This window comes from Drosophila subpulchrella, chromosome 2L (genome assembly GCF_014743375.2).
Source record: "Drosophila subpulchrella strain 33 F10 #4 breed RU33 chromosome 2L, RU_Dsub_v1.1 Primary Assembly, whole genome shotgun sequence".
NCBI lineage: Eukaryota > Metazoa > Arthropoda > Insecta > Diptera > Drosophilidae > Drosophila > Drosophila subpulchrella.
Genome location: NC_050610.1, coordinates 14,578,571 through 14,602,188, shown reverse-complemented (window position 1 = coordinate 14,602,188; position 23,618 = coordinate 14,578,571). Strand labels below are relative to the sequence as shown.

General features: G+C 38.3%; 1 protein-coding gene across 3 annotated transcripts in view; it reads right to left on the bottom strand.

Moving 5' to 3' along the window:
* Window positions 1–238: 238 nt before the first annotated feature.
* Window positions 239–23,618, bottom strand: part of LOC119545944 (calmodulin-lysine N-methyltransferase) — a 32,102-nt gene continuing 8,722 nt past the window's right edge. Inside the window, exons 1-3 of one of the 3 annotated variants that reach the window (XM_037851892.1) lie at window positions 16,711–17,013; window positions 8,271–8,430; window positions 239–2,556 (exon numbers count right to left, since the gene is read on the bottom strand). In XM_037851892.1, coding sequence (XP_037707820.1) covers window positions 1,272–2,495 — 1,224 coding nt within the window. In that variant the 5' untranslated portion in view covers window positions 2,496–2,556; window positions 8,271–8,430; window positions 16,711–17,013 and the 3' untranslated portion in view covers window positions 239–1,271. Of the gene's footprint in view, window positions 2,557–8,270; window positions 8,431–16,710; window positions 17,014–23,618 lie in introns of those variants that run through there. The other 2 variants (XM_037851891.1, XM_037851893.1) reach the window with 2 other exon arrangements.

Sequence of the window (23,618 nt, the reverse complement as noted above, 5' to 3'; positions counted from 1 at the left end):
CGTAGCTCTGGACCCCGGCACAGTTAAAGTAATTGCCTTGCCACTGTCGCAATCGCAATAAAAAAAGCGCCTGATTGCCGCCGGCTTCCTTTGCTGCTCCGTTCCCAACCCACATCGGTATTTTAACGAACAGTCCGCTAATAACTCTGACAATATGTTTGCTCATGACGATTACCATTGACATCACTGCCAATATACCATTGGGTTGCCCTTTTTGGGGCAGTAAAACAAGTGCACATATGTGGCATTTCGATACTGTATTTATCTCATCATCATCATATAACCATTAACACATGCTCTAGGTAATTACAGTACACTAAGTTTAGTTAACTATTAATTAATTGGTCGAGCGCTGCTGCTTTGTGTATGGTTTCTGGGAATCCATTTTCCGCCTTTCAGTTGAGGGTGTTCACTGCGCTTCTACTAAAGCAGCCCAAAGGTATGCTATTCAGCGTATACATTATATTTAAATAATACTTGTGTGTATGTGTGTATGTGTATGTGGGTGGTGGTATCGGTGTGGAAGTGGGTGTGGGTGGGGGTGTGTAACATACATAAAGGTAACTACATATACATAACGAGGAGTATTTGTAAAAAAAAAATAGTTACAAAACTTGTGGAATCAACGCAAATTAAATTTACATATCAAAGGAATTTTTTGTTACACAACTTAACAGTGAACTACGTGCTAAAAGTGATCACTAGACTGGTGCTTTAAAGCCGAGAATATGTATAATTTTCATTAAAATTTACCTTGAGTATTATAGATATGGCTAGGAAAGTCCCAAATAGACTTTAAAACAAATAGGTAAAGTAGTACTTGTGTACAGATATTGTGTAGATATTAAGTAAATATTTTTTTTTTCTTTAAAGGAATATACATTTTTACTATATTTTTGAGGAAAACATTTTTTAGACAGTGAGAAACTTTTGTTCAAAAGAAAATTAATAGTTTAGCCATAAGGGAAATCATTGTTTTCTGTGTGTAGGTATTCTTTATCTTATAAACCAAATTTATTTATAACCAATAATAGTTTTCCCAAACATTTCACGTTAATTTCTAGCACCAGTCTAACGAGATTGACTTGCTACATTTTTTCTTCAGTGTGGGAGGAATTTCTTTTTGTTCGTCGAGACCTGCAGGTTGGCCTCATTTATGTTTAAGGTGTAAACTGGAATTTGCTTGCTATCAACTAAAACATTGACTAAGTTTAATTGCACCTACTGCAGCCAAGTGGCTTCCCAATTGTCCTTCTCCCCTCGGTTTTCTCCTAGCTGTGGCTCTTGCACAGCCGCAGGAGCAGAGGATAGTGGAGGTCCTCGTCGTAGAGGTCCGAGTCGGCCTTCAGCTGGAGATGCCGCTGCCAGATGGTCTCGTTATACCGGGTGGCCAGCTCCACGCGGAAGCCCCTGGCCACACATTCGTCCTGGAAAACGCTTAAAGTGCGACCGCGCCGAGGGGCCATTATAAGGGCTGAACCCTCTGGGGCCAGATAATACCAGATGGTGTCCACCAGGGCGGATCGAGCCTCATCGAAGAACAGGCAGTCGGCGCAAAGGATGAAATCGAACTTGGCCTGCTCCGCCTGGGATCGGGCGCACTTCTCCTGCCACTTGAGAACCGAGCATTTGGTATAGCAGCTCAGCTCATTGAGACACACCGTCTTCCTCACATTCTCCACCGATATCTCATTGCCATCGGTCAGATGGACGGCATAGGGAGTGGCATATTTGGCCAACATTAGGCCGGCCAGGGAGGTGAATCCCCCGCCCAGTTCCAGGATCCACTTGCCCCTGTACGAGGCCACCTCGGAGAGAACCAGGGCGGTCAAGGCTTCCTCCGAGGGCCAAACGCATATGTTGCCTGTGTTATTGAACCCCATCAGATCACTGGCGGTCAGCTGGCGCTCCATGTGATGGATGTTCACCGAGTACTCCGACTCGTTCTCCAACTGCATGCGGTACTTGTACCAGTTCTCCGTCTTGCCCAGGCACTTGAGACTCACATGATCCTCGAAGCTGTCCTGGCGCAGAAGATCGAAGCTCTTAAAGCGCCGCACGGAGGCAGTTTGCTCCTCGGCGAACTCATCGCTGGAGGAGGAGACCGTCTCCTCGGAGTCCTTACGCAGCACCTTGGCCAGTATCTTCCAGCGTTTCTGGGCAGTGCTCTGCAGGTTGGGCGTGGCCGGCGGAGTGGGCGGCATGAAGGCCGTCTCATTGCTCTTCAGATCCAGACCCAATCCCACCACCTCCAGCTCTGTCTGTTCCGTCATGTTTCGATTGATGTCCTTGTCCTGGTTGTTATTCATCACGGCGGACTGTTCGCCACCCAATCGAGCGTCCAGCGTCATCTTCTTTTGCTCCTTAATGGCATTCAGTGTGTTGTCTATGTCGTATTGCAAAAGCAACGATATGGTAGCGAGCTGTGCCACGCCCACTTCCGGTGACTGGTCGAGTTGAGTTTCCGCCGCCTTTTGCACTAACGCTGCTGACATCTTACTTCGGGCCCACTTTGTTTCACTTTGGCTCTCACTCCTCAGTTTTCCATTTTCCACCCTGCGCCAGACAGAATGAAAGAAGACAGAACAGAGTTACAAGATTAGTCAAAGTTTACGAAAAGTTTTCCCCCATCATCATTCGATTTTCCACTCTTCTTCTTGCCGCCCTCTTTCGGGCCCATTATTTTCCAATTATGAATTTTTAATGGCATTAAAAATGCAAATTATCCCACCATAAAAATAAAACAAATTATACCTAACAGAAAAACCCAAAGAAAAATCTTTGGCTACACTTCTGTCGACACGAAGTCTATGAATACATGCAGACACATTTGTAGGTACGTACATATTTAATGGCCAACACATTTTGGAAAAAAACCAAGGTGTCGACGTTGTCTTACCGTGGATTTTGGAAAATATACTACAATTTTTATTAAAACATAAATATACCAAAACTTTGTGTTGTTTAAAAAAGTAGGAATAATTATTTTTTACTTTTAAAATTATATACCTTTCTATAAATTCACATTTACCAAATTTGTAAGACGCTTACGAATGGAAATAAACTTAAACTGTTTTTTGAGTAAACAATTTTTCTTGAATTAGTTCTAAGAGTTATGTTTTTTCTAATCTTTCGTGTATATAATAAAATTACAGGTCATAAATCAAGCATAAGTGTTAGATTTAGCCAGCTTCGACGAAAATAGAAACCAGTAAATTTACGTATCGCCTGCCTTGGCCTTTATTGTTTTGATTGTTGCACATTTTCACTCTGTATATTTTGAATTTCTGGCTGTACGTATAGGTATGAATTCATCAAATTCAAGAAATTTTACAGGCCGTAAAAAAATTTTAATTATGCTGACGTGAAAGCGCTGACAAAAGCAGATGGGTGGTTTTCCAGAAAAAAGACCAGCGCATTTCCCACTTCCCACAGACATATGGAGTCTATCTGTGATAAGGGAGGGCGTTCAGTTCCGATTAAAGGTATGTTTTCCCCACACACACACATGATGGGGGAAAACAGGCAATTCGGTTGTGGGTGGTTGTCGGCTGACCGATGACACCTGCTCCGGAATTTCTGGACCTCGTAATGAGCAATGAAAGTTCTGAAGAATTTATGTGTTTGTCTTTCGGATTTGTTATGGAATGGCCATGGTTTTGCTGATTGAGTCTGGGGTTAAAAACCAACTTTGCGTAAACACATTGATCCAAATTGATAAACAGCTTAAATGCACATGAAAATAACAGAATTTGTTTGTATGTTTACTTATGCATCCGTTATAATGGCTAATAAGTATTAGCCTTTCCAAGTCACATTAATAATATGCACTGTTTGTGGTGGCAAGCTTTGAGGTGATTTTGGTATTTCATCCATTTCGTTGCCACCGCAAGTGCGTTAATAATTGCGTTTGAAAGCATTGACAGCTTGACAAGTTGATAAGCTGGTGGACAAACATGCAGCATACATATTTTAATTTTAATCAAAACTCTCTGTGCAGCTTGGCTTAAACGTATTTGTGTTGTTAAATCCCATCTGCATAGTAGGCTGACACTTTTGCAATTAAAATAGTAAAAAGGATAAGAGCATAAAATCAAAAATAAATATTATATGTATTAATCTAATGTCATATAACACAGCTTACTTAGATTTTCCATATAATCAAACTATTATAAATATCTGATATTTTAATTTAATGTAATATAACACAGCTTACTTATATTTTGTTATAAATGGCAAATTATTTAGATGATAATTCAATCATAAATAAACCAATTAGAAATAAACAAAATTATCATTTTAACATCAAGGCATGAGAGCTGAATGTCTAAAATTACAAACTGAAACCCCCACTTCCTTGCCATTTCACTCAGCGTTCCCCATCAATTCCTTATCAAACATTAACAACTTTGAGGAAGTTCCCTCGAACTACGAAGAACCCCATCGCCGGAAACCTGATTTCTGGCCCAATAAAAGTTTCCCGGGCTTAAGGAATGTTGATTTGCATTTGCCGAGCGATAGGAACATGAATATTGAGCAGCTTCCATTTAAAAGCGTGTCCGTAAGCCCGCAGCTTTGCCTACGGCCCAAGTTCTTCGCTAAAACTTCAACGGAACTTTAAAGTCGGACAATAAAAACCGACAATGTTTACATAATGCCCTGGAAAATCCCGCTTCAACCTGCTGGGGAAAACTTGAGACACGGCTTGCCCAGCGATTAGCTTACCTTTCTGGAGAATGGGAAAAAGCACTTTGCCGTAGTTCATTTGCAAGTACAATATCGTCATCGGCGGTTGCTTCAATCATTGTAAATTTAAAGTTTTTCACTCTGGCAATTTTATCCAATCCAATTCAATTCAATCACTTGAGAAACTGGCAAAAAAGTTGCCAGAACAATGAGAGAAGAAAAGGTTTTTCACTTGCCACTTGGTGGGCAAAAAGAGGGGTAGACAAGGTGGAAAACTCGGAAAAACTCAGAAGTAAGCAGAACGACTGTCGTGCGTGTTGGCAACGCAATGTGGCAGAAAGTTGCGAAAAGCATTCCCCCTTTTCCCCCCAAAATTTCCACAACGTTGGCGGATCACGCGATACTTTATAGGACAGGCTATATAGTATAGACCCCACATCCGTGAGATGAATACCCAACGCTCTCCGCGCTCATTGCTCGCATTAACTCCTGTAATTTATTATTTATTGCCATCTACTGTCACCGAAAATTTGCTCAGCTTTTCTTTTTATGTTCTTTTGCGGGTATTTTTTTATGATTATTATTTCGTCTCTGACCTTGGAGGCTAGAAGTGTCAACAGACACATGACTTCTGGGTATACAGACAAACAAACGCTCCACAAAGAGCCAGCTGTGAAAAAGAGTTAAGAGATAACACAGTCAAATTTAATTAGGAATGACAGCCGCCATCAGCGAATTTTTAATATTCTATTAAGATAAGAGCGACATTTTTGGAATGGGTTCCGATTTCATTTTATATCTTATAGATTGCTTAGAAATATAAGAATCGTAGATCTTTAAAATTTCATAACTAAGCCAAAGCAGAATTTATCTAATCAATAAGGTAAGTCCGTTTAATTCTGATTTTATCATTTAAAATGTTTACTTTATCTTTAAGTACACTAGACAACAAAATAGACATTTTCAAAAGGAAACGACTTTAAGATATCTAAAATCAAAATATTAAATGTTGTTGTTCATTTTAACCGCGGGTACACAAAAACCACACGTATGGAAAGGTATAGTATGCAATATATTAACATAATTTGATGGCTATAGGTCTGCACTAAAACTCTGTCGAGCAGTGTTATTTTTTAAATACAGAAATACCATATTTAAAAATAAACCGTATTTGTCTTGAAAATATCATAGATCTACGCCAAATTCTGTCTGGCCAATGCAGCTATTAGCTAAAATCATAAATGAGAAGTGTTTTCCGCTGGGCTTAGTCCAGCCATTAATCATCATCATTATTCCGCACTAATAACGCAGTAATTACCTTTGGCGCACAGGGCGTATGCGTAATCGTCAAAAACTTTTAAACGCTTCCTCGTTCGCTTGCTCTACATGTACTAGTATATTTTTCTCGAGCGTCTTAAATTTTTATTAGCGCACATAATCCCCACCGATTTACGAGCAACTAACTGTCTGAGCTATCTCTGCCGACATATATTTGAATTTATCCATCCGATTTGTTTACTGTTTACAGGCGTAAGTTGATTTCGGCTGAGCTATTTTTTTTTCTTCGATGTTTTCTCAATTTTGACTGCAGGCCAATGCCAACGCATCGATCTATATGTATGCATAAAGAGGTAGGGATTTAATTTACGCTCGCATCTGGTTTTATTGTGAATTTCTTCCTTCATTCAATGCCCATTCCCATTCAGAATCCTCGGGCGGGTTCAAGTAAGTGCAAAAATGTAAATAAAAATCCAATTTTCTTCCGCCTCGCCGCCCGACGGGTGTCCGTATAAAATATTAATTAAATTATTTGCATAGCACACGGCTTTGGCCTTCGGTCCGCCCGACCACACCGACACCCCCTCGTGGTGTCCAGAAACATTTCCGGCTCGACCGGAAGTGGCCGGGCCGAGTGTCGCCTCCCATTTTTATTGCCTGTCACTCACTGGCATTTCCCGCTTTGCTGTGGCTCGACTAAAATAATATTTGACGCTGGGGGAAGAGGAAAAAAGAGGTGGTTCAGTGGGTGGCGATGGCACCGCAAGGATTGGGGAATTGGGAGATTGGAAGGATGGACGAGGTCGTAGGTGAGCGAACCGCATAGTCAGCCGGTGACATTCACGAAAAGTTCAAGGGGAATTCTTCGATCTGCAGCACTGCACTTCACAAATAATGTGATTATGCCGGACAATAATGACAGGCTAACCGAGTTGAGTGAGTTGCCACAATGTTGCCAGCGCTCTGAAGAGACTCTGTTTTTGTGAAAACTTCCAGAGAAGTAGTCATTTGGTTCGATTTACCGAAAATTTTGCGGCTTTACGGGGAAAATCTAAGAGCTAAGGTGGTTTTCCACACAAAAGACCATACACAAAAGCATCTTAAATTAGCCTACTGTAGGTACTCTAAAATATTAGCTTTAATGAAAAAGATTCTAAGAAAGCTGGCCAACTTAAAATTGCAACCAATCAGATCCTCTAAACCGACTCAAATTCTAGTAAATAACACATATCTGCCAAATTGGTTTAATCGTTTGGCTTGGTCTTAATAGTTTGTATTTGTAATTTCAAATACTCCAGCCCTAAAGACATTACCCACATATAACCTTTGCCAATATTCGTAACATCTGGGATTGCCTTGCAAACATTTTATTGTTCTTTTTTTTGTTTTTGACATTTTGCAAGTTATTCGTAAATTGTGATAACAGTTTAAGCCACGTACAGCTGGTAAATTTACATACTATGCCAAGACCGTATGCTACCTCCCCAAACCCTTTCCTTCTCCCTTATAACAACACAATCTTCTTGTGTGCACATGCAAAAAGCGCAAATATGTAAAACATTTTATAGAAATAGCTGAAAGTCGCCAAGTTGCCAAATGGCCAAAAGGAACCTTGTGAAGTTCGACTTTACTAGAGGAGGAAGCAACCCAGTCAGGGATCTGGCAAAAATTATATTATCCACTCAAGAAATTGACCCCGCTGGGGCGTCTGCTGCGGAGGTCATGCCGATGTCCTGTCCCTTTGTCTTTGAAGTCTGGGCCATAGATGGAATATTGCTACAGCGTCATAGCCAAAACTCTTAATCATCACAGCCAACGACCAACATTTTTTGGCAGGCGCCACAATTTAAAAACAGCAGACCCACGCCTTGATAACAGGCCCCCCAGAAAAAAAGGACAACCTTTAAAAGGACCAAGGACACAGCCCATCGTTAGCAGCTGACATTAACATAACAAATCCAGAAAAAGAAACCAAGGGAAAAGTAAACTGAATTTCTGGTTAATCCACTTTGGCTGTCCTACCCCCCCAAAATGGGGCACACAAATAAAAGGGAGACATTCAAGCAATTAGGGAACACTATTTAATAACGCAAGGCAGCAAATCATATTTAGCAAAAGCCCCAAAAACTGGAAAATTTAATTCCGTCTTGTTTCATACGCAAACAAAACCAAATAGACGCATCAATAAATAAACAGGCAAATAGTTTGCGCCATAAACATGCACACAAACATGGCACACATAAGTTGGCCAACACACCAAGTACAAATAGACCGTGTGCTATGTGTATGTGTACGTGTGGCTATACCTGCATGTACAGTGTGCACTGTACACATATGGATGTATGGCATACGAATATTGTCATGGAGACAACTCTCGCTTCAACTGGCAACTCAGTCAAATGTCTGTGGATCCCCTCACCGCAGAAGGTCTAGAACCCGTGTTGGGAGATTTTTAGGGGGGAAATACTAAAAATAGAATAATATTTTAGCGAAATTTCAGCTTGAATTAATATTTAGTATAAATACTGTACCTATACTTAAAAACAAACAAATTAAATAGGTTTTATGACTAAAAATTAAAAATCCATACATTTTACAGATAAATATAAACAAAACTATTTTTAAAATTTATATTAAGAAATAGATAGATAAAGAAACAATTAAAATATGTATTATAATAAGAACAAAAAATTAGTCAATCTCAAAATAGAAATATTTACATTTTACAAATAAATGAAAACAAAAGGTTTTGTTAAATAGGATTTAGAGCAAAATAAAAAAAATATTCAAACGTAAATTCAAAATCTTAAAATTGTATAATGAAATGAAATATGTACAATACAAAAATGAATTTACAACAATTATATTTAAGAATACAACAATTGGTTATAGAACAGATTTGAAATATAAAATAATTTTTACACATTCAAAGTGTTTTATAATATTTATTTATGAAATGCTGAATATTACTAATACTACTTTTTACACGAAATTAATCTTAATAAAACAAACATTGCTACAAAATCAGCCAGGGCAACCCTGGCTAAAAACCAGCTAAGGGGACAACCCTGGTGAGGCTGAAGGGACATGGACGAGGCACACGCTAACATGGTACAGGACACTCTACCCGCTCTATAAATAGACGGCAGGGGGGCGTGGCAGGGGGTGCCGGATGGGTTGGAATTGGTGGAGGGGGTACCCGCCAGGTATCTCGCCTCAGGTGCATCATACGCCGGCAGCCAGGCAAAAATGTGATGCTCAACTGGCACTGGCATTCTGGTTAAAGTTCTGCATACATACCTACATATATGTGGGTGATTCTGGGGGACGGAGTGAATGTTTAGGTTTTGCTGGAAATGTTGCTTTACCCCTTAATGGGCCAACGGTAAATATACTAATTTGCTTGGTGCCAAAGAGGATATATTTGCGGGCTTAAACAAATGAAACCTTTTTGAGATGTCCTTGTGGCAACTATTTCATGTAACTAAAGTTGGGTAAACAAATATAAATTGAAATTCTTTAGAAAAATCAAATTAGATTTGAATTTTGGTAATATTTGTATAGAAAAGCTAATATTTGCACAGTTGACTTGCTGATTTTAATTAGTTACTAATTCTGGGAAATAAAGGCCCTACCAAATTCCAGGAAAACTACTTGTGGTAGTTATTATGTAAACATCAAAACCCTTAAATCTTAATTAGCTTGGTTTAAAGCGAAAGTGAAACAGGGAATCAGCATTTATATAAATAGGTGAGAGCTATTTTGTGATATAATTACATATTGGGGATTTATGAACTGCGGTATTCACTGAAGGGTATTTGGAATTCGGTTACGCCAAGACTTGTCCCTGTTTAAGTACTCTACTGTCGTAGTTGAGCGGCCAAAGGATGCCAATGTCGAGGCGGGGACTTCCTCTGTGTGCCACATAAGTGGTCCTTGGTCCTTTGCCGAATAAAGCTGTGTGTTGGGGGAGCAGGAGGAGAAGGAGGACCCGGGATGTGTCTGCTGGGCAGGATTGTATGTTAGTTGGGGGAGCTAGGTCCCGGAGCCTGTCTAAATGCTTTCATCACTCAGCTGGAAAGGCACGCACGCTCCACTGCCCGCACGCACGGCCTCCACAAAACCAGTTCTCCAGCCAGGGACTAGATTCCGGGGAATTGGCCAGAGTAAACATCAAATATAGGGGGGTTGGGGGCCATGAAGGGTCACATTCAGATCCCCAATTGACCACTGGAGTGGCATAAACTGTTACTTTAACTGAAAATATGTTTGCCAAGCAAACCTGACGGTGCTCCGTTTTATTGACAAATGATTGACTGTCGGGGATTATCTTCATTTTGGATGACAGTTAACTCGGTTAAGTCATATCGGGCAGAGTTTCCCCACTGACAATGTAATACATTTGCCAGTGGTAATAATATATAAGGAAATTCGTTTATTTATAGAGAATCACTTCAGCTGTCAGTGATAATTTGAAGGTAATCGACAGTTTTGATCTTGATAAGTGCCTTAAATTATGACCCCCATACAATTATATTAAGACCCTTATGGAAGAACTGCTTTTAGCAATTGTGACTCAGATAACTGGTTACTTTTATGGGCTTAGCCGAAATATTTTTAAGTATTTACAACTTAAAGATAGTGGTTTTCATTTCTAAATCATATTTTATGAGCTTGGAAGGTATGAAAAAAAATGGTGATGTATACCTTTGTTAGTTTAAAATGTATATATATATAAGGAGTGTCAAATTTTTTAAGCCATCATGTTTTCACAACATTTTACTTTAAAAGCTCTTTGCTTTGAATTTAATTTTAAGCAATGCGGAATGAAACTAAATATTTGTACACTCAGAAAAAAAATCAAGTATTTCGTGCTTGAACCTAGTATTTTCGGTGTCAAGACTTCGCCAAGCATGGAAAATACAGAACGCGAGAACAAAATACTACTTTTGAGCACGAATTTTCAAGACCGAAAATACTAGATTAAAGAACCTTTCGGTCTTCAATCAAGTATGAATAATTCTTAAATCAAATCATATTTGGACTAAAAACAAGAACGATTTAATAATAAAGTGAGAAATTTGCAGGCATGATTTAAGGACGAATAATTCTTAAATCAATATATAAATATTATGAAACTGAAATGAGTTTTTATTTTATGCTAGTAAGAGAAATAAGTATTGGAAACTGAAACGAAATAAACGAGATATATATAAATAACATTAATATTTTAAGTTTACTTACGACTTGCCGCTCACGGGCATTAACACTACCTAATTTACGCGCCTTATATACTGAGTACTTTCAGAATAAACAGTTGGGAATTATTAGAGTTGGCAGACATAAAAACTCCAAAATGTGCTCAATATGAGAATTTTTTGAGCACGAACGTTCTTAAATGTTAAGCATGCAATTTTTCTTAAATCAAGGCTGTTTGTACTTGTTTTTAGCACGGTGTTTTTCCCTGAGTGTAGAAATCAATCTTGGTAGAGGCAATCATCTTTGGTATCTGTAATAGTTCAAACAGCCATCTATCTATGCAGCCATTACATATTCCAGCAGACAAACAACCAACATTGGCCTCGTCGCCATAAATCTCTCAATTGGAAAAATATGTATACGTATCATATATGTGTGGCTGAAAAACAAAAGTAAGTGCCTTTTTCATAAATCAAATCACAATACAGAAATCTTTGCCCATTGAGGTTTCCCTGCTAAGCCCATTCATTGCACAATTTCAATTCAATTTATATTCTGCCCTCCTGTTTTTGTTATGGAAAATAAAATGAAATATATGAAAATGCATATATGCGCGCAGGATGTTTTCTAATGAACTTTGACACATGAAAGTCGGGTGTCCAGGCGATCCCCCCCTGAATCGCGTGTCCATGTCACAAGTCAAGAGGAAAAGGCAGCGGGAAAACACAATGCCCTGAGCTGCAATGAATGAAAAATCAGCTTGACGCATGCAACATTTTTTTTTTTTGGTTCGTTTTTATATTTTTTTGCGAGTGCCCCGAGGGGCAGCTAAAATGAACTTAGCTGACTGATAGGTTGACTAACTGAGGGACAAACTGGCGGACTGATGGACTGATGGACTGACAGACTGCTGCTGCATAAGCGGTAGTTGCTGCAAAAGCTAAAGTTTGCCCTGGATCAAAGTCTTTATGCTACTCAATTCACTTTCATCTCAGCCTCTCGGGAGGTTCACGGAATTTATTTATTTTGCGATTATCGTCAGATATGTTGGCGGCACTCTCTTGAGTACGCAAACACAAGTGGCTTCTCCATACGCAATCGAGAAGTGAAAAATATGCATAATATCAAGTGGTGCGGCATCAAAAATTCCATTTTCTCTTAAAGCGAAAAAAAGAATGTTATCAATAAAGCTGCGTTTTTATCATGTTCAAAAGAGACACATGAGCTATATTTTTTAAAATGAAAGTTGGCTATGAAACGCCTTAAGCTTATGATACTTCCCATATACAGTTTTTGTTTAAATGGTTAAAAAAAAAGTCTCGTGAAATGAAATTAAAAAGGTTTATTGAAATAAATTTAACAATTATCAGAATTAAAAAAGCTGCATTATTAATTTCAAATGAAGTCCAAGTATTAGGCCAAAAATTTGTTTTTTCTCCCATTATTAAATCGAATATTGTGTAAAATTCTGAAATATTTCGTAGTTTTTTGCGGCCCAATATGCCTATTTCCCCAGAAAGGGTAGCCGCAGAGCTTCGAGCTTATCGCGAAATCACGGCCAACTGCAGTGAAAATAGTTGGTTAGTTCGTTAGTTGATTATTACATGTCCTGCCACCGATTCGCTCCCTTTTGGCCAACATTTTTTTTCCATTCTTTTTTGTTTTTTGTGGTCGCCACTGCAGTGGCTGTTGTGGCTGTTGCTTATCACAGCTTAATGGGTCACTGCATTCGAGTGAAAATTTTCGCGCTGACGCGGCGTGTGCGTAATTCCCTAGGATTACGTATACCAGATCCTCGGGTCGTCAGAACCCTCACGCAGTCAGGCTCACATTATGCAAACTTGGCAATAAAAATTCAATTAAGCTACAAGGACGCGCTGTCAAGTGGGCGAGGGAAGAGAAGAGAGGAAGGGACTTTTCCGACTTTGCCGATAAATCAGAAAATTTTCTAAAAGCCCGGCGGCTGCAACAATAACAAATTGTGACATGCTGTGCTGCCGCTTACGACTTTGATGCACGTTTTAATTATAATTTTGACGCCAACTGTTTAAACACAGTAACTCACACACGCAACGATAAGAGAAGAACAACAACAACCCGCACTAATTGTTTGCCTCCAGTGTGGAAATTGGGGGGTGGGAAAAGCCAAGAGGAAAATGCAAAGCCCCACATGTGTGACGTGGCAATGGGAATGGGCCCGCCACACAAAGGACTCGGTAGGCAGGACCACCAGGACAATGGCCAGCACAGAGGCACACACGCCCTCACTCCGTCCAGAAGCGAAACATGGTCAGCCAAAGTCACGAAACCATATGCCCCAGCCACCAGCCAAGAAAATACACCGAGGAAATTCTGGAAAACATCGTGTATAAGTTCGTTATCTAGTATGAGTTCCATTTTAATCGGAAAAGAATATGTAATCAATACAAAGTTCAAATATCTACACACATATTTCGTAGAAAGTATAATTTAAATACTTAAAATTCATAGCTCCTGAAAAGATTTTAAGCACTTTTTTATTTTAGCTATGCAAATACAAGACTAGTGCACTGATAAAAAATGGAATAATGAAAATGTATATCTGCATATTGAATTCAAAAACATAATGTTTAATGCAACAGATAACAATTTGTGTTTTTTAAATTGAAAGTATTTAAATCAAGATTAAAAATATTATTTTTTGATGTTATTCAAATTTTAAAATCGTTCAACTAACTATAATTGTTAAATTAAATATTTTATACTTAAAGTAAATAAATACAGCAAAAGATGAAAAGCATAGCAACAAATATTTAAAATGAATATTAAGTTTTTGGATTTACTATGATTTTTATAAGAGTACAATATGGTAAGCACAATATTTATTGAACAATAAATATAATAATAAATATATAAATATTTAAATATATAATAAAAACATAAATAGTTATTACTATATATTATTGTTTATTATGAGTAAGTATTCCTTTGAACCACCACTTAAATAAAGTCTTTAACTTGGGTCATCTTAGACCAAAAACCTTGAAAAATAGGCATCAGAAAATATCTCGGATAAAACAAATCTAAATGTTATCAATTTCAATAGATAACTCGCTCACCTTTATTGCTATCAGAATTGATTTAGAATATAATGATTGCTAACAAGATACATATTAACGAAAGAAATATCTTACGTTGGAAAGCAAAATTATTAAATTATTTATGATTTTAGATATAATGCAATAAACAAAGATCCCAGACGAGGCAGTTATTAAACGCAATCAAACACAATAGATAACCATTAACACGTACTTTGTTGAGGAATTTTTGTTTATTATCATATTTAATTTCGTTTTCACAAAAACAATGCCACTTTGCCCATGAGCCATGTATTAAATAAATATATTAATCTCTTCAACCAACCAAGTTATGAAAATGTGGTCAAATATAAATGCTCAGTTGGCATGATAAACCTTTTTTCAATTGCTCACTTCAATGATTCACTGATTATATACAAAGAACTAACAAGTCAGGGGTATGATATTTAATTAAATGACAAAAGATTTGTAAAAACAGATTATAAATTTTAAAAATCCAATTAGGTCAAGGATAAAAATAGAAATAATAGAAAGAACCAATAATGTTAAAATTTTATAAAAATCAATAATTATATTTATATCATTTTCGCGTCAAGGGTAAATGTAAGCTACTAATATAAGTGTATATATATTTAAAGACGTTTGATATTAAGGCTAATATTTTATTTGTCATGCTTTAAAAAAACTCTACGCAAATTACTATCTTTAAAATTTATTTCGAAATGAGATTGTGCTCTTCCCGTTCCTCTTTTCGCTCAGTGCATTGAGGCAAAAGGCGCAACTTTTCGACATGTGACCGTGTCCCGTCTGTGAATAAATAAGAGTGTTTTTGGCGACGGCGGCGGCTCTGCCATGTGCCCCATTCCCAATCCATGGACAAGGAATGGTGCAGGGGCATCGGGTGTGTGTTAGATTTATGGGTCTGCAGCTACGGATACTGGATACTGGAAACCATATCACTGACTGAGTGTGCGAGTGTGTATAAGCGGTACTCAATTAATACTCATCAGCGTGACATTAGTGCCATTTGCAGATGGGCGGTCGGTGGCGGGAAAAGTGCAGGAAAAGTGCCAAGATACAAGGACAAGGCAGTCGAACACGTGCATCTGGGCACGGCCAATTGTTTAGCATGCTAGGAGGACATAATGCCATCAGCCAATTCAGCTCTCAATCACGGCTCATTTGCCAGACGTCTTATTCAGCTCATCAATAAATCGGGGCCATAAATCTCCTTCAAGTGGCTCGGTCCATCATCAGCAGACATCTTTTTTTTATGCCACTGTTGAACTTTAAACAAAATAAATAAAAACGATGTCGCATCTTCGCTACGTTTTTATGGCAAAAAGAAAATTTAATGCGACGTTTGACTTTAATTAGGCCATAAAATGGGGAACTACAAACGTTAAGCGGTGGCCAAACTCAAGTTCAAGGAGTAAATAAACCAAGAAAAATACAGATGGGGCGGAAAATGAAAAGGCCACGGAGTTGCAGGGGGAAAACTTGACCAAATGGGAAATGCCTGCGAGTCACTGGGCGTAAATTAAATGTAATTGAAAGCGATTGACAAATAGAATTGGGGATTGGCATTGCGAAAGGGAATTGCAATTGGCATTGGACTAAGCTCAATTGAACTCTGAACCCCGTTTAAGATATTTTCCAAGAATTGGCAACGAATTAGTTATTTATGAACGGTGAAAGCCTGACAAGAGTCCAACGCACAGGTTTTATAGGCAGCACAGAAAATAAATTGGGGAAATTGTTTGGATGGCAAATATGTATGATATTGTAATATTTCATAGCACTGAAACGTGTTTTTAAGCAATTAATTATTTTTAATTTAAAGATAACCCTACTAAAACAAACACACTCGGTATTTCTAAACCATCCGTTAGTTTCAAAGTATTGCAATAATATTTTTTCCGCTCTTATGCTTTCCAATAGCCCCAGAGATCCCTCTCAAAATGTATTTGACTGGCAAACTTTGACGAAACGAACTTTTGGATGCAACCTTTGGCGAGTATTAACCTTAGAGTGGGAAACTCTGCGTTGACCTTTGCGAGGACTTTGGCTAACAGTCAGCCAAACAAAAGCGGGCTAGTTCCCACTTCCGGCAGCTGGAAATTTTGCAGAGATATAATATTTACTTTTACCACAACGACCTTCTGTGCGGCTTAGTCAAAAGTCAACGGGAGTTAGATAAGTTATATTATGTTTGGTTTCCGATTGATATCAGGGCGGCCTGTGTGCGTTTAAGATAAGATCCAACTTATCAATGGTAATATTCAAAAATCAAATTCCATTCGTATGGTTGCCAAGCAAAGTCATGTTTTGGGTCTTCCGGGTATGGAAACTGTTCAAAACAAATCAACTTGCAGCCCATAAAACATATCAAACTCAATGAACAACGAAACTACAAAAATGTACATTTGCATTCAAAATGTTTACAGAAGAGATTTCAAAAATCATTTACCAGTCAAAAATGTTGTTGGCGGGGCAATTAAGTTGTTGCAAACTTAGGATATGTTTTCTCTTTATAAATGTATGTAATACTCGGCAATTAACACATATTTAATCAATTTTAGTGTAACTTTTGTTTCACGAAATGCTTGGCATTTATGCTTTTTCCTTTGATGATTTTTTTTTCTAAACAATTTTCAAACCACGCAGAAATATTTGACCGCAACACACGCGTCAAAAGTAGCAATTAATAACCGAGGTCGGTGGAAATCTGAGTTTTCCGCCCGGCCAACGTTGCGTATGAGCGACGACGACAAACTGAAGCAAAAACTGAAATCCGAAAGAGCGAGTGTGCCAGTTGAACATCGAACATGTTGGCTCCCATGACGAATCTCATCGAACGGCGGGTGTTCGCCCTAAATGTGGGTGGTTCTGCTGGCTTATCACTAAAAATTAAGACACAGATGTAACGCACTATAAACGAAATAAGACAACAAAGCAGGAGCAGCCAGGGGTTAAGAGGTTAAAGGGGCCAAAGCGGTTAAAGCGGTGCCAGGCTATTACAAAGGCTTGGAAAACTATTTAAGCCGCAATCGCGGTTGCAACCAGGTTTTTGCTTATTTTCCCCCAAATTATAAGAGCATCTTTTTCGAGTGTGGGATAATAATTCAAGTATTCTCAAGAAAGCACGCCACTCAAGTCGGCTTAGATAAGTACATGGAACTTCTAGACGATTTAATAACAATAATAACAACAAATAATAACAATAGAACAATTATTATTCCTTACATTTTGTTTTTATTTAATTTCCTGAGAGGGGAATACATGAATATGGAATTTGTGTTTTAAAAAAAGAAAAAAATGTATTTCAAAAAAAGATAAAGTATAGAATGACAAGTGAAAAATATAAAATTACTCATATAATAATTAAAGTACATTGTAAAATAAAAACAAGGCAACCAAAAAATTATTTTATTTTTTTATTTTATTAATAATGGCGTAGTAAAAAGAATTTAAGTGTGAGTAGAAAATGTATTGCAATTCTCTAAAATGGAAAGAATTGGTTAAAATGGTATTTGGGTGGATTGATTAAAAATAATTAGAAGGTATAATAAAAGATGTAAATTATTAAGGTACGATATTTGAAAAGTTAATATTAAATATACAGTGTTCATTATTAGTGAAAACTTTTTGTAATAGAGAGTATTTGTGTGTAATATAGAAAGCCATACATATATTATAAGAACTAAGAAAGAAAGGCATTTAAAAGCTAATTTAAGTAATGCTAATTCTCCAACATTAAATCGGCTATTGATTGATTAATTTTGCACATCTCAGTTACCTGCTGGTGATGCTGTAAGAGTGCAGCTCTTGTTACCAATTTCAGTTATCTGTTAATGGCAGTGAGAAAATCAGAGTGAAATTGGAGAAATGGAAAAGCAAAGGGGGAAAAAGATTGCGTGGGCACCCTCTGACGTGTTGATATCTCTTTTTCTGGCCAAGTTCTTATGCGTTACTTGGCTTTTGTTGCCTTTAAATGATTTTCCATTTGCACATTTCACGCGTCTTAATGTTTGGCTTGTTTTTGTTCTTGCCGCTGGCTAGAAAATCGCGTTCATTCATAAAAAAGAAGGTGAACACGCTTGTGGGCGTTGGGAAAGCGTCGGGAAAGCGTCGAGCGATGAGCGTGGAAAACGGAAAACAATAAAACGCGAGGGCAGCGCCGTCGACGTCGACGCCGGCAGACCAGACAACCAGGCGTGCTAAGTGAAAATCGAGGGGGTGCGGAAAATGCGGGACTGCTGGCGGAAAATCCTGCGGGGCTCGGGGTGGGCGTCCAAGTTTTTTGGTCGTTCGCAATTTTCGCTCTCATTGTTGTTGCTTCTCTTACTTTTCGCTTTATTTATATTAATACACATCGCATTCGTATCAATGAGCGTGTTTTGGGCTTGGGAAATCTTTGTCTCTGTGTGCGTCTTATTTTTATTTATTTTCTTTATATTCAACGCGTCTGAAAACAAAACAAAAAGCGGGTAAAAAAAATGAATGCCACATATTTGTTACTTTTTACTACAAACACAAACGAAGGAACAAAAAGAAATGTTTAAACAACAGGACCGGAAAAAAGCAACAAAAAACTTCGAACACTGCGGAAAAGCTGTTACCTGCACTAAAGAAAATTGGATCACTGGCTGAAAAAAGTTTACCACTTTTTAAATTAAATCTTTCATTTTAAAACCCTTAAAAATGGCTTAAATAAAGAACCAGGAATATTCAATAAGCAGTAAATCATTTTTTCAATATTAAAAAATATATTTAAATTATTTTTTGTCACCATTACATTTTTATTATAGCAATTTGTGTCCACGAATTTTTTGTTTGTGTCTGCATGTAAGGAAAAACCCTCCTTACTTCTCTTACTCTTGCAATTTAATTTTTTTCTTTCTCTGGCAGTAGAAAAATAAACAAAAAGAAAGGAAAAATGTCAAACCAAGTAAAAGGAAGAAGGAGCTGCTATCGATAAGGTCGTCGAAATCAAAACACATACAGAATCGGGTTAGAATTGTTAGGGCAAAATAAAAAAAGCACATGAAACGAAGGATAAAGTGGGCCGGTGGTCCTGCCCCAAAGACAGGATAAGCTCTAATTCCAGGCAGGAGCTTGAGTTCGTTTCCGAGAGATTCTGCATACCAATGCCATGATTTATATTTGTCATTAGCGGTTTTTTGTCTGTTCCCCAAGGAGCCGCAGCCAAATTGGATCATTATTGATAAGGGTCGGATTAGCGTCATCAAAACTCAAACTTTGTGGGGAAAAGAGAAAAGATTTTGTCACTCTAGAAACATTTTCTTCGTTGGCTTACATAAACCATATTTCCCCATATGTTTCATGCCAAAAATTTGGGTTTATTTTTATAAAGCAACGAAGAAACCCGCAATTACAATTATCTATGTGCAGTGCAAATAATTCATGGCTCATTTGCAGCTGCACCTGAAGGCTTATTAAAACATGGCCAAAGAACCCCCAGTCGAAACCCGAAAAACCATACTGTGTGTGCTACCAAGTTATGGGACCTGCCAGCCAAGATAAAACACAAGGGGCGAAATGAAATAATGATACCGAGCGCACAGTTGGCATATTCGATTTGCGTCAACGTCGTCGGCCGCTGTCAGTGTCCGGAACATGGACGAACCCAGCCCGTAGGAGCCCCATTTCCCGTACCCTCACCACACCGTATACCGTATACCACATCCCCACATCCGAGGGAAGCTGACTGCTCATGTAAAATTGATGTACAAGCGGTCCCGTCTGGTCTGCATGTGAAATAATTATTAATAAAAATAATATGCCATGAAATGTTTTCGTTGTCGTCCTCGCCGATGCACTTCCGCCTTCTGCCACCGCCCGATCCGCCACGCCCCCTTCTTTTTTGGGGTGGCGGGTTGGTTCTGGGGTAATTAACACTCAGCGGGAAAGTTCAGTCAGCTGAAAGACTGACCCGGGACCCATTTCGCCAGGCAAGTCACCCAGCACATCTCCACTTTTATGGCCTTTAAGAAGTCGTTTGGCTGGCTTAATGGGGTTACTTAAAGAGTTTAAATGTCTCTTCATTTTATTCAACACTTTGCATAAAGAATTTATCTAAACCAAGAATAAAATGACATTTTCTAGAAAAATACCTCAGTATTAACAAGGCAGAAAATCACAAAAAGATACCAGGCTCTTATACAAAAGAAATACTTCAGTGTGAAATATTGCGATAATTGCAATAAAAAATGGTTTATTAAATTTATTACTCGCAGAGTAAAAGGTAAAGGTAGATTAGATTCGTGGTATGTATTTATGTAAAAGATAGAAGGAAGCTTTTCCGACCCTAAGAAGTATATAGATTCTTGATCAGGATCACTAGCCGAGTCGATTCAGCCACACTTTTTAGAATTTTATAGAAGTATGAATGGAATATTGTTTGATTATCAATACCCACCTACATTCTAAAAATTGTTCACATTGAAGCATCTATTAAAGTGTTATCAGCAAATAAAGGAATCGACGCTAGGTGGCGTGGCTCGCAGTCTTGGAAAAACTCGCTTTTCCGCTTGCATATCCCCTTAGCTAAGTAACGGGTATCTGATAGTCGAAATACCTATAAGCAATTACTAAATTATCTTATTATCAACATTGATCATCAATCTTGCTAAAATCCAGGTTTCCAATTAGAAGAAACTTCCGACTTGTCATTCCTTTTTCGCCCATTTTTCTTTTAGCCTAATAAGCATGGCGCTAATTATGTAATTTCATTGCTAACAATTACTGCCAAACGCTTGAGAGCACATTGGGCATTAAGTAGCTGATTACCCAACCCCGAACAGACGCCATCGGTGTGATTCTCATTCCGATTCCGCTTTTCAATTAGCCGCGAATCCAATTTTAAATTTAATTAAATCGATTATTTTTAAACGGGCAGTATAATTACATTTTATTTTGCATTAATTGCTGCCGCCTTCTGCCGATCGGCTAGGCAAACATTTTCGTTTTCGCCTATAACTTTTATTTATATTTGAAAACTTGGCACAAACTGTGCCACACAATGTGCAGCGCATGACGCAAGATGTATATTTTTTGGTTTTGGCAGACGAATGGCAAGCCAAACGCGATTTTCGCTGCATTCAGCATAAGATATTTGCTTTTGTTTGTATTGGGATTGCAGTAATTCGGAGGCATTTTAATTACTTGCAAATTAATGGCACATATGCTCGGCGCAGTCAAAGTCCGCGTTGCGCATACGCCGCGTTGTTCGCCGCTGAATCGGCGAAGATTAAAAGAAAATAAGTCATAATTATGCGAATGCGGTTCATAAATATATCTCGTACGGCCAAGAGGAAAATGGCAAGAGGGGGTAAACAGCCGTTTGTCGTGTGTTCATTGAAAAATATCACGAGGGATCTTAGCCGTGAACAGACGCTAAACATAGATACCTGAATAAACAGAGTCCCCAACGTTCGTTGGGCATATTAAATGCTTTTATTTAAGAAATATGGAAAGTATTATGCGGAAGATTGCCCAACTTAATACGCAAAATTGCTGGCATAAAGAACTTAAAATTAATTTAATGGGCAAAGCTCGTGTGCCAAAAAAATGAATATTGTTGGTGTAAGCTATGGATAACTTATAATGTTATTTGTTAATGTTCATCATCATTTATCACAATAAAAATAAATATAAAGACCAAAGTCGGAATAGGATATGTTACTATGATATTTTAAAAGGATACTATAGGCTTACAATAATATTACTCGCTTAATTTTAAAGTAAAGACTATGTAGTTTTAGTTCAATTACATTTTCTTCTAAAATCCATAAAATTAATAGAGAACCATGGGTATTGAGAGTTTCAGATGTGTTTCCCACAGATCGATGCTGCCGTAAACCATCTTTCGCCACCTAGACCCATAAAAAAAATAATATAAATCGAAGAAATGGTCGGCGAAACGGGAAATATGTAAAATGTTGAGCGCGACAAATGGCGGTGGGAAATTAGTGAGCCAGGGGCACTCGAATATTCCGATGCCCAGAAAGTTGGCAACAAATTCGCGCGCCATTTCTCAAGTACCGTTCGCCGCCACGCCCCCTCCGCCCTCCGCCCACTGCCCTGCCACGCCCATCGCCCAACGCCCATTGAAGTGCTCGAATGCGGCTCGCACTCGAAAACATTTTTTTTGGCGCTGTTCATGCCATAAACTTTTGCTGCTCGAGTTTTCGCACACATTTATTTTACCCCTCTACATTTTATATCGGTGTGCTGGGGATTGGCCAATGCATTATAAAATATTCGATAATAATAATCTTCGCCTTGACCACGAGGCATATGCTGAGTGCCATATTGAATTCTTTGGCTGGTTTCCGCCTTAAAATATTCTCTAAGGACACGAGTGTTTGTTCTATGTGAAAATAGAAAGATAGAATAAATTTTTGCCAAAGTGTATGAAAAATAAATGAGAGTAAGAAGAAAAGATTTGGCAATGTTCCGGGTTTAGATACATTTGTAATTTATTTTTATTAAGTTTTTCTTTGACATTGCTTTTTGTATTGATTTACCAAGAACTGACTACTTTTTACGTACTTTAATTTAGTCCTAGCAATATTATAAACTTGTATTTTCTATATATTTTTAAAGTATATTTATGTTGTTTGTGCCTAACCGAAGTAGACACCTGCAGGACGATCGCGTCGCGGCAATGGTAACGATGGTTACTGCAATGCCGGACCACAGGCGATGCTGAACTGCGCTGAGGTTGAGCTAACGTGGTTAGCTGCTAGTTGAGATAGTGTATTACGAGCCCTATTCCTAGAGGTAGGAAGTAGAACCGCGGGGTTATGAGGTGTGTTGATAACTGATTTATTGTTCATTTGAGACATTATTATATACTACTTGGAACACGGAAGTTTAGTGTAATGATTAGTGAAGTAAGCTATAGTCTAAAGTAGGTCACGGAATTATGATTATGGTAGCAGTTGCGTAGTTGGCTCGGCTGACACCGCAAATGTGCTGACTGCATTGGCGGGTCAGCGTATCGTTGTGACGGTGAGATGGTGAGTTAGTGAGACCTATAATATGCTGATCAGCAATTCTCATCTGCAGTGAGTGCTACTGAGCGCCTGGTACTGTTCCCAATTTGGCTACTGCTTGATTTGTTGGGTGTGGTCATGTTGAGTACCTTTGGGTACGAACATTCTCCCCCCCATTGAGGGGTACCCTCAATTAAAGGCGTGATGTCGGTCAGCCCTTGGCCGAATTGTATAGAAAGCACCTAACAAATCATTGACCACGGGGGATCTTCAACTGCGGCGGTTCCTGTTTGTGATTCAGGTCCTTCACATCTTCTTGATGCTGCTGAACACTCCCCTTTGCGATAAAATTTAC